General features: G+C 43.7%; 1 protein-coding gene across 1 annotated transcript in view; it reads right to left on the bottom strand.

Moving 5' to 3' along the window:
* Window positions 1-12,358, bottom strand: part of pde1a (phosphodiesterase 1A, calmodulin-dependent) — a 477,849-nt gene that overhangs the window by 47,030 nt on the left and 418,461 nt on the right. The window contains exons 12-15 of the mRNA XM_048599192.1: window positions 8,880-8,981; window positions 8,636-8,756; window positions 5,493-5,574; window positions 2,861-2,981 (exon numbers count right to left, since the gene is read on the bottom strand). Coding sequence (XP_048455149.1) covers window positions 2,861-2,981; window positions 5,493-5,574; window positions 8,636-8,756; window positions 8,880-8,981 — 426 coding nt within the window. The remainder of the gene's footprint in view (window positions 1-2,860; window positions 2,982-5,492; window positions 5,575-8,635; window positions 8,757-8,879; window positions 8,982-12,358) is intronic.

Below are 12,358 nucleotides of genomic sequence, written 5' to 3'. Positions count from 1 at the left end.
AGAGAGGTCCAGGAAGGAGAGAGAGGTATGAGAGATGGTCCAGGTAAACTTAAGGTTGGGATGGAAGGTGTTGGTGAAGTGGATGAGCTGTTCGAGCTCCTCGTGGGAGCACGAGGCGGCGCCGATACAGTCATCAATGTAACGGAGGAACAGGTGGGGTTTAGGGCCAGTGTAGGTACGAAAGAGGGATTGTTCCACGTAACCTACAAAGAGGCAGGCGTAGCTTGGGCCCATGCGGGTACCCATGGCCACCCCCTTTGTCTGTAGGAAGTGGGAGGAATTGAAAGAGAAAATGTTGAGGGTGAGGACGAGTTCGGCTAAGCGGATGAGGGTGTCAGTGGAGGGGGACTGATCGGGCCTGCAGGACAGGAAGAAGCAGAGGGCCTTTAGGCCATCTGTATGGGGAATGCTGGTGTAGAGGGACTGGACGTCCATGGTAAAGATGAGGTGTTGGGGACCGGGGAAATAGAAGTTCTGGAGGAGGTGGAGGGCATGGGTGGTGTCACAGACATAGGTAGCGAGTTCCTGGACCAAGGGGGAGAAAATGGAGTCCAGATAGTTGGAGATAAGTTCGGTGGGGCAGGAGCAGGCGGAGACAATGGGTCGACCAGGGCATTCAGGTTTGTGGATTTTGGGAAGGAGATAGAAGCGGGCGGTGCGGGGTTGGGGAACGATGAAGTTGGAGGCCGTGGGTGGGAGGTCACCTGAGGTGATGAGGTTGTGGATGGTTTGGGAGATGATGGTTTGGTGCTCGGGGGTGGGGTCATGATCAAGGGGGCGGTAGGAGGAAGTGTCGGAGAGTTGGCGTCTGGCCTCGGCGATGTAGAGGTCAGTGCGCCATACTACAACTGCGCCTCCCTTGTCCGCGGGTTTTATGGTGAGATTGGGATTGGAGCGGAGGGCTGCACGTTCTGAGGGGGAGAGGTTGGAGTGGGTGAGAGGGGTGGAGAGGTTGAGGCGATTGATATCACGACGGCAGTTGGAGATGAAGAGGTCAAGGGAGGGTAGGAGGCCTTGGAGTGGTGTCCAGGAGGAGGGGGTGTGTTGGAGGCGGGAGAAGGGGTCAGTAGAGGGAGGGTTAGGTTCACGGTTGAAGAAGTAAGCGTGGAGGCGGAGGCGGCGGAAAAACTGCCCTATGTCCAAACGTGACCGGTATTCGTTGATCTGTGGGTGGAGGGGGACAAAAGTGAGCCCTTTACTGAGGACTGACCGTTCGTCCTCAGTAAGGGGTAGGTCTGAGGGGATGGTGAAGACTCGGCAGGGCTGGGTGTTGCTGTCTTCTCTGGAGCTGCTGGCTGTGGGCCGAGCGACGTCAGCGTCGGCTGTGGGCGGAGTTGTGTCGGCGGTGGGCGGAGTTGCGTTGGCGTAGGCTGTGGGCGGAATACACTTCCGCCATCTGCAATCCGACCCCACCACCAAAGACATCTTTCCCTCCCCACCCTTATCTGCTTTCCGGAAGGACCACTCTCTCCATGACTCCCTTGTCCGCTCCACACTCCCCTCCAGCCCCACCACACCCAGCACTTTTCCCTGCAACCGCAGGAAGAGCTACACCTGCCCCCATACCTCCTCCCTCACCCCCGTCCCAGGCCCCAAGAAGACTTTCCACATCAAGCAGATGTTCACCTGCACATCTGCTAATGTGGTATACTGTATCTGCTGTTCCCATTGTGGCCTCCTCTACATCGGGGAAACCAAGCGGAGGCTCGGGGACCGCTTTGCAGAACACCTATGCTCAGTTCGCAATAAACAACTGCACCTCCCAGTCACGAACCATTTCAACAATCCCTCCCATTGCTCAGACGACATGTCCATCCTGGGCCTCCTGCAGTGCCACAACGATGCCACCCGAAGGTTGCAGGAACAGCAACTCATATTCCGCTTGGGAACCGTGCAGCCCAATGGTATCAATGTGGATTTCACAAGCTTCAAAATCTCCCCTCCCCCTACCGCATCCCAAAACCAGTCCAGCTCATCCCCGCCTCCCTAACCTGTTCTTCCTCCCACCTATCCCCTCCTCCCACCTCAAGCCGCACCCCCATCTCCTACCGACCAACCTCATCCCGCCCCCTTGACCTGTCCGTCCTCCCTGGACTGACCTATCCCCTCCCTACCTCCCCACCTACACTCACCTTTACTGGCTCCATCCCCGCCTCTTCAACCTGTTTGTTTCCTCTCCACCTATCTTCTCCTCTATCCATCTTCTATCCGCCTCCCCGTCTCTCCCTATTTATTTCAGAACCCCCTTCCCCTCCCCCATTTCTGATGAAGGGTCTTGGCCCGAAACGTCAGCCTCTCTGCTCCTATGATGCTGCTTGGCCTGCTGTGTTCATCCAGCTCTGCACCTTGTTGTCTTGGATTCTCCAGCATCTGCAGTTCCTACTATCTCTGATTCAATCATAGCAATGTGCTCAGGTTTTTGTGCAGTATCACTATACCCTCCTCTGGCCACTTCTGGGGAACATGTTCTGCTGAACTCAACTGTCCCGTTTATCAAACAATGCGGTCAGAGTTCTGAGTGTCAGTACACATTGGGGATGATTGGCAGGCTGAACTTTGAGAAGCACGGGATAAAAATCAACCTCAAACAATTAAATTTGCAAACTTTCAAGATTTAAATTCTGCTAACATTTTTCATGCAGCTGAGTATTGATATTGTTACAGCTACTCTGCAACAGACAGCACAGAAATCAACAACAACAAAAAATCAAATAGAAGCTGCTTCACGTTCTAAAACTGTAACTTTAAAAGCAGGAAATACAAAACAATTTTGCAAACATCTACAGGCTGGTTTTATTGTAAATGCGCAATAAGTTGACTAATGTGTAAACCGTGTTTTAAAAAAAATGCTACAACAAACCTTTGTTGTCGATAATCAGAGGTCTCGGATTGAGAAGCTTCCTCTATAAGAGGAGCTATTATTTTTTCTGCTACATCTGTCAGAACAGAGAAGGTTGGCTCCACAATAAAATCAATAAAACCTGTTTGAAATAAAAATTCCAAGTGATTAACAGAACACAGCTCGATGAAAGGATTTTCTCAAATATAAATTAAGTTTTAAACATCGTCAAATATGTATAACATTAAACTTTGTTAAAACAAATTAAGTTGGAAGTTTGAAAATGCAGACATGTTTTAATTACTGATTAAGATTTCACCAAAATGTGTAGTTATTGGGTGGCGGAAAGAAGGTCTTATGGTGCAGTGAATAATATCCCCGTTTTCAAGCCGAAACAGTCAGGCCCAGGGTTTGAGGGCCACAGATTCATAATCCAGCCAAAATTATCAGCCTGCAAATCCTTCCAAGACTCTTAAGACCAGCAGCAAGAGCAGGACAGACACTGCAGCATGAAGCTGCACCAGCAAACTGTGAAAACTGCATAAGGACTGGATCTGGCCATGTCGTATGCCTATCAAGGATTACATGGTGGACTAAAATGGAGTGTCTTCTTGGCACCCACTGATTGACAAAAATATTATGGAGCTAGGAACAGGAGGAGGGTATTGACTGTTGGCTATTTGACCATTCAATTAGATCATAGCTAATCTGTATCTTTGCTCTGTCTGGCTACCTTGGTTCCAGAATCCTGATAGTCTTAGAATCAAAGATTCACTACAGTGCAATGCAGATAGAGGCCATTCGTCCCATCAAATTTGCATCGACCCTCTGAAGAGCACCCACCCAGACCCAAACCACTCCTTTTTCCTTGGCTTGCCCACCTAGCCTGCACATCCCTGGACACCACAGGGCAACTTAGCATGGCCAATCCATCCAGCCTGCACATCTTTGGACTGTGGGAGGAAACCGGAGCACCCAGGCGAAACCCACGCCGACACAGGGAGAATGAGCAAACTCCACACAGACAGTCGTCCGAGGGTGGAACTGAAGCTAATCCCTGGTCACAGAGTAAACACTGAGCCATGTCGCTGCCCCTTGGTTAAATGATTTCGGTGGGAATATAAATCTGAGAGCTGGCCAACAGAGAACATTGTGAGTCTACAGGAAAAGATGTACATTTTGGCAGATTAAACACTCACCTCCCAACCACCCCCCCTCCACATTTTTTGATCACTAGCAACCTTCACCCTCTTGGTCCTACAGCTGAGTGTCACTTATTTCATAAGAGCTGGTCACATTGGTGGTGTCTCTCAAAGCTATGGTTTCCATATGGAAATGGGAAGGTGGCCCTACCCCCACCTGATTAAATAGCCACCACCTCCAAACTTGCCAAGAGTGTGCAAGACTCAACCCATGATGTTCAGTGTATTACAAAAATCTCCCTTAAACCCATCCAAGATACAACGTATGCTTATGGTCATTAATTGATTCTGAAAATTAACTTAGACATTTGTTTTCTTTGTGCAGCGTCCTATCCTATGTTCATAATTGTACCCTCGGGGCTAAGAACCACAGAGAGACGTATGTTCACTGAAACCATATGCAGATGATCTCCCAAAGTTGGTGTAAATAAATATATGTTAGCCCCATCACTGTCTATGAGATTTGCAAATATCCCCCTGAAAGATCTGTTACTTAAATGAGATCTATATTTCTTAATGGCCAACGTGAAAATTGAGTACCAGGAAGTTTTCAGTGCAAGTTATTCTTTGGCTATGATTAGAATGGATAAGAATGGAACTGGGTCAGAGCAATTGCTGGATGCCAATGGAGAGGAAATGGAAGGAGGATGGTGTGATCAACTGCATCAAAAACTTGTAGGCTACTTGAGAGGATGTTGACCTTTTCATAGTCACATAGCATGCAATTTAAGACTTTGAGAATGGTACTGTGACGAGAGTGGAAACCTGAGTGCAAGTATTCAAGGATAGAGTGCTGGGAAAGATGGGCACTCATTTGGGATGTGGTAACATGCTTGAGGACTCTGGCGAGGAAAGGGAGCTTGGTGATGTAGTGATACTTTGCAAGGACAGAGAAACTAAGGTTTGATTGAATGAGGAGGTGTGATGAATGCAGACTAGAAGAAGAGGCATTTAGCATTTGGGAAGAGAGAACCATTTATAATATTGGCTCTCCTGAGTGCCAGGAAGGAAAGTTGAATGATCGGCAGTTTAATGGGAGTAGGTTCAAGGAACTAGAGGTGGCTGGGCTCAGAGAGCACATGAGGAAAAATTAGGGATAAAGTACAAAAAGATGCAAGCTCATGGTTAAGCAGGAGCCAAACCTCCAAGGATGTTGGACTAGATAAACTGGGAAATTACAAGAAACAGTAGAGACATCTGATTCAATGGTCTGAGATTTAGGTTCAAAGAAAACCAGACTTCCTGACACTTTTTGTTGGAGGTGCAAGTGGAAAAGATGGGGTTGGGGGTAAGAAGTAGAGCTGCAGAGGAAAAAGCCAGGTTATCTTTGCACCCCAGATGATCCCAGTACAGAGAAATCTTAACAAGTAAGAGCAAGCCCTAATAAGTGAAAACTGTATTTTAAAAATAACATACGCAGATTCCTGCACATCATTCTTGTGCACACTTACCAATCTGAGACTGTGCCACCATTGTGGATTTTCGATCACATAGTGGGGAAAAGGGCAATCCTAAATCAGCCTCACTATCACCCTGTATAGAAAATTATCAAAATTAAAGAAAGTACTATAATATCAGAGAATAGTTATATATTCTTTAATGAAGAATAGATAAAAGCAAATAAAAACCAAAAGAACTGCGGATGCTGTAAATCAGGAACAAAAACAAAGTTGCTGGAAAAGCTCAGCAGGTCTGGCAGCATCTGTGGAGGAGTAAAAAGCAAATGTTGATTTGGTAGAGCAGAGGGGTGACAGTGAAAAGATTTCCATTATTTCCTATTCATCCAGACCTGGCACCAGAGCAATGGCATCAGCTTGATTACAACAAGCCTGTATTGTAAAGAAAGAATATGTAGACCAACATCAAATAATTGTGGTTCAAAATTCTGCACATGGCCACAATGGAAGGACACACTAAAATTGTCTAAACCAAGCTAAGTTTGTTTTTGCTTCCTACAGTCACCTAAGATGTAACTGACATTATCTGAATCAACAATTTTGATGCTGTGGTTTCCAGGCTTAAGTCAGGCTTTTAACAAGGATGGCATTGGGAGAGCAGTGTGATTTAATTCAGAAGCAGCTGGAACTGGTTTCTTATTAAATGGGTCAGCTAGGCCTTTGTTTTAGGAACACATTAAACTAACCAACTTAGAATGACTGAGCACATGACTGCAACCTACAACAGAGTGCTAGAGTTAGGTGATGAAGGGAGTTCAACTTACAATAGAGTACCAGTGTTAGGTGATTAAGGGAGTGTATTTACAACAGAACGGTAAGCTCTCCTGTAGTGCTGTGGTATTGTCCCTATTCCTGGATCAAGAGGACCGGGTTCAAGTCCCACTTGCTTCAGAGGTGTGTAATAACATCTCTGAACAGATGATTAGAAAAATAGGCTAAAATATAGTGCTGGAGTTAGGTGATTAAGGGAGTTACAACAGGAAGGGAAAGTAGTGTTGTGTTGCTTTTTCTTTTTCTAACTATTTTTCATCATCCAGGAATTGACTCTCACTCTACCGTAGCAGAAGTGTTGACAAGTGCTTGGGTACTGATGGACTTAATCTTGGGGTGTTAGAACAAGTGTCTAGTGACATAGTTAACCTATTGATTTTGCTGTTCCAAAATTTCCTTGATTTGGGGATGATCCATTAAATTTGAAAACAGCAAATGGAACTCCTATATTCAAAGTGTAAGGAAGACAGAAAGCAGTAAACAGCAAAGCCAGTTATGCCAAAAGTCAGAAGCTGTTACTAAATGATTACAGAAAACCACTTAGATAAGTTCAAGGTAATCAGGTACAGTTAACATGCTTTTGTGAAGCATGTTAACTAACCTCATGAAGTTCTTCGAGGAGGTAATATGTGGAATAATGGGGAACTCGTGGATGCACTGAGGCATTTGATGAAGTGCCACATTCAAAGTTGTTGTGGAAAAGGTCATGATGCAGGGGGTATTATATTTATATGGAGAAATGCTTGGCTGTCAAACAGGAAGCAGAGAATTGGCATAAATGGGTCTTTTTCATGTTGGCAAGGTGCAATGGGTGGAATGGTACAAAACTGATGCTGGGATTTAAACTGATTACAATTTATATAAATGACTTAGATGAAGGACAGAAAGTAAAATTTACCAAAAAATAGAGATAGTGATAAAAGTAAACTGTGAACAGGACATAAGGAGGCTATAAAAAGATAGGTTGATTGGTTAAGTGAGCGGGCAATGACGTGGTAAATAGAGTATAATGTAGAACAATGTGAAATTGTTCATTTTGGTAATACACCAAACTTGAAATCTAAACTGAATGGCAGCAAATAGATCAGTGGTGAGATTTTATCTCATTTAAAACCCATTCATTTATACTGAATTCAAATTAGACTCCAAATTTATGTTTCAATATTTTGATGGTTGAAGTCCATGGAAGATGGAGCATGTCAACGAATTAAATTACATGCTGCATCTTGATTGGACGGCTTACTAAGGTGTGGACAGAATTATAAGGCAACAGCTTGGCATGTACAAGTAGTAAATGTAGAACCACACTTTACGGTAAAGAACTTGGGTCATGATGGGCTCACAGGACAAGATGCAGGATCAAGAATCTCAGTCCAGACTAAGTATCTACTAATGGTACAAAGGAACCGGCTGTGCATAAGATTAGAATGGTCAAAATCTCATTGTGGTCTCATAATCCCAATATCAATAAGAAAACAGATCAAGGCTGTGAAGAAAGAATATCACAAAGCTGCATCCAGCTGCAGAAATTGCCACTGAAACTCTCCACTTTGTGAACTCTTCTGTTTCACAAGGCCCTCTCTTATGCTAATTTCCACTGATCCTGGCAACAGTTGTGCCTTCTAATTCTCTTTCGAGCCTGTCCCCTCTGCCCACTATTCACCCCCTTAAATACATTGTGAGAATAACTACAGGAAACTCAGACCTGCATGTTCCCTGGCTCTATATGCAAGTGAGCTGATTTGGATGTCAGACTGTAGACGAGGAGTAAGTCTAAAACCTGAAGCAGTTCAGGACTTCCATTCTGTGGCAGAAATGAGTTCCTCCCTAGTTAGCTGCCCTAAAGAAAAATACTTGGCATAATCATGTCTGGAAATGGTTTGGAAGTTTTGGGCTCAATATGCAAAATTTTCTTTTTTGCCTCACAGCGCCAGAGACCCGGGTTCAATTCCACCCTCGGGCGACTGTCTGTGTGGAGTTTGCACGTTCTCCCTGCGTCTGCGTGGGTTTCCTCTGGGTACTCCAGTTTCCTCCCACAGTCCAAAGATGTGCAGGTTAGGTGGATTGGCTAAGCTAAATTGCCCATAGTGTTCAGGGGTCTGTAGATTAGGTGGGTTATAGGGGGATGGGTCTGGGTGGGATGCTCCAAGAGTCGGTGTGGACTTGTCGGGCCGAAGGGCCTGTTTCCACAGTGTAGGGATTCTATGATTCTATGATACCATGAACGAAAACACTCCTAATTATGTACAATGTTCACATGATAGGACATTGACTTTAGAAAACAGATTTTCTACGGCAAAATGCTTGCAAAAATGCTCCTCTTGTGTGTGTAGTGTGTCTTTTCATAACACATCAAACGCCTTTACCTGTCTAAAGAATTCTTCCATCAGTGTCATTGTCCAGCGGTAGTGCTGTTGCCAGGTTTTTGCAGGATGACTTATATCTGCTGCATGCAGCATTAGCGACATGACTTTAGCTTTGTCAGCCCTGAGAAATCAAGGACACACATTTTGTTGCATATAAGAATTGTTGGTGGGTATTGTGTGAAGCGTTATAACAAGTTTCCCGTTTTTAAGCAAAAAAAAAGTCTAGAAAAGGAGATTGTCTCACCCTTCAGGCTGCTGTAAAGTGTTTTTCATGGTCTTGATTTGTTGAAAATGACAAGACATGTCAGTCGATAAAACCATCTCTATCACCAATGAACGCAGCTCCCTGTTTGATTTATAAAACATGATGCTATGACTAGCTGATTGACAATGCTAAATATGGGAAAAGATCTGGCAGCTAGCTTCCTTTCCATGTCTACAATAAAAGAATGGAAAAATATATAAAAATGTGCTGAACTTCTAATGTTCCCACGACTAAAGGAATGTCAACACTGAAGTATGGTTCACCAGCTGAAATGCCAGTGTGTCTGAATATTCTTGCTCAAGCTGATTGTATTTAAGGTTAAATCTTGTCCTTAAGTTAAAGAAAGTGACTTCTTTGCTATTTTGGTCAATTGATTTAAGCCGGAATGATGCTAAGAAGCAGTCAACCTCTAACTATTAAAAGACTCCAATGCCTTTGCACCAGAATCAAATGAAACTCATAGTACAAATGGCAGACTTTCAGCTGCCAGATGCCCACTCTTTGCCTGAATACAGGAAACTGGCAGTTGAAAATCTGTTCAATATAATGAACAGATTGGCAAACTCAAATGGAGTGTTTTCTTGGCACCTACTCATTGACAAAAATACTATAGAGCTAGGAACAGGAGTAGGATATTGACTGTTGGCTGTTCGACCATTCAGTTAGATCATAGTTAATGTGCATCTTTGCTTTGCCTGGCTGCCTTGGTTCCAGAATCCTGACAGTCTTAGAATCAAAGAATCCCTACAGTGCAGATAGACGCTATTTGGCCCATCGAATATGTACCAACTCTCTGAAGAGCATTCCAACTAGACCCAAACCCCTCCTTTTACCATGGCTAGCCCACCGAACCTGTAAATTCCTGGACCCTATAGGCAATTTAGCATGGCCGATCCACCTGACCTGCACATCTTTGGACTGTGGGAAGAAACCGGAGCACTCAGAGGAAACCCACCCAGATGCAGGGAGGACACCACACAGCCAGTCACCCAAGGATGGAATTGAATCTGGGACCCTGAACCTGTGAGGCAGCAGTGCTAACCACTGAGCCACAATGCCACCCGTCTTGCCTGACAAGTTTTGAAATTTTCAATTGACCTAGCACCAATAGAGTTCTGTGGAAGAATTACAGATTACCTTGTGTCAAAAAATCTTTCCTGATATCTTCCCCACACATCTTAGCTCTAACTTTAAGGTGATGCCTCATTGTTCTGGACCATCCCACCAGAGTGGATAGATGGTAATGCGGTATTGTTCATATTGTTTCCAAGGAGAAGCTCCAAGCTTCAACCTGATCCTGAACAGTTGTTTGGTGTTCCTGTATACTGAAATCTTTTTCTTCTGGTCTGTAGACCATAAGAAATAGGAACAGTAACAGGCCATTCAGTCCCCTCGAGATTGCTCCGTAGGATCTATAGTTGAGATCTTGAGAATAATTTGGGCTCAAAAACCACTGCAGAAATGAAGTTGTCTCTTCCTGGGACTGGATCTTTGGGAATGAGAAACTACATTATCTGCGGTGCTTTTAGATACTTGTGATGGGCTGGATTGAAGACTGAGGTTAGAGCAAAGCGTCAAAAAAAGTCTGGAACTTGGCATAAACTGAAAAGAAGCCAACAGCTTCTCACCCAGTCTTTGAGATGCAATCAAAAAGTCAAGGACTTAAATGCAGCACTGAGATAGTCACGTTGAAGGTTAGAGTTTAGCCCCTCTGTACAATGTAGACAAGGACGTATTAGTGATAATGTGTTCAGCATTCACCCACCTACTAGGTGATCAAATTACATTTAAATTAAAATATCTTTGGTGCTCAAATATTAAAGGTAGCACAAATTTTAGCAAATGTGTAAATACAGCCCTTGTTTCACATTTGTCCACTAAGCACTAACAATTTGTCCTTGAAATCCAGGCAACTCATTTCTATTTTGTTTCATATTTATTTGTTGGCATCTACCTTTGGATTGCTATGGATCTGCAAATTTAGAAAGGCAGACTTTAGTGCTGTAAACTCACTGGTTCATTATTCATCACTTAGAGCATTGAGTTCTGTTAGATTCAACAACTTAGAAAAAGGTAAATGAATAAAAAAATGGCTTTAATTTGTGAGTGGCCAAAAGGTTCATGGTGAATGCCTAGAGGGTGCACGAGGAGATGCTCACTGGAGCAAATTTGAATATTACTGAAAAAAGAGACATATTACCAAGGCTTTCTTCCAGCATTGATCAGGACAATGGATGAAAGCCAAATTTCTAACGAGCACAACAATTTTCTGCACCCTTTTCTCCAGTGATATAAATTATTGTAAATAAAAACTGAAAAAACTGCGAATGTTGAATATCAGAAACAAAAACAGAATTTGCTGGCAAAGCTCAGCAGGTATAGCGACATCTGTGAAGAGAAATCAGAGTTAACACTTTGGGTCCAGTGATGCTTCCTCAGAACTGGGGAAGGGTTACTGGACTCGAAAAGTTAATTCTAATTTCTCTCTGCAGATGCTGCCAGACCTGCTGAGCGTTGCCAGCAATTTCAGTTTTTGTTTCTGATATAAATTATTGTGATAATTTAAGATTTGTCCTGATGAGTGCATGATTAAAGGCTTTGGCAAGATTTCTCTTTTTTCAGCAATATACAAATGCACAGAGATAATCTTAGACCCAGATTCAGCCCCCACCTCAGCACCACAACTCCCAGTTTAAATCATGTCCAGGCATTGTTCACTGCAACATTATTCTGTTTTGAGTAATAGATTATGCATAAAAATCACTACATTGTCTGTTCATGAATTTTGTTGTTCATAATCTATAGATATATTTGAAGTAACTTTAAAGCTTATGTTAAATATTGCTGAAAAAGGGAGACACATTTCTGAAACATTTTGTTTCACATTCTTCAGGACAAATGCGAATGCTGAATTTCAACCAATCACAATAAATAAAACAGGGGAAATGGCTGCTGATTGGGTTTCAAGACAACTCTGATTGTCTAAACCGTTGCCATAGAGAAAGCAACAGAGAGCTGATAGCTCTTGAGGGTCTCTGATAATTCAAAATGGTGTAAGGTTTGAGCTACTTCTTTTGGTGGAGAGAACAGGGCACTGTGTAAGAAGGCATGTTACACACAGCACATGTAAATGAGCCACATTATCAGCTTGACTTGGTCATTAGTCCAGCTATTCACACACACATAAAATGCTGCCCAATTGCACAATCATATCTAGCAGCAAATGTTTTATAAACAAAAACAAAGTTGCTGGAAAAGCTCAGCAGGTCTGGCAGCATCTGTGAAGAAAAAATCAGAGTTAACGTTTTGGATCCAATAACCCTTAAGTTCTGAGGAAGGGTCACCGGACCCGAAACGTTAACTCTGACTTTTTCTTCATGGATGCTGCCAGACCTGCTGAGCTTTTCCAGCAACTTTGTTTTTGTCCCTGATTTACTGCATCCGCAGTCCTTTAGGTT

This window comes from Rhincodon typus, chromosome 7 (assembly GCF_021869965.1).
Source record: "Rhincodon typus isolate 14 chromosome 7, sRhiTyp1.1, whole genome shotgun sequence".
NCBI classification, from domain to species: domain Eukaryota; kingdom Metazoa; phylum Chordata; class Chondrichthyes; order Orectolobiformes; family Rhincodontidae; genus Rhincodon; species Rhincodon typus.
This window is presented reverse-complemented; position numbering and strand designations above follow the sequence as displayed.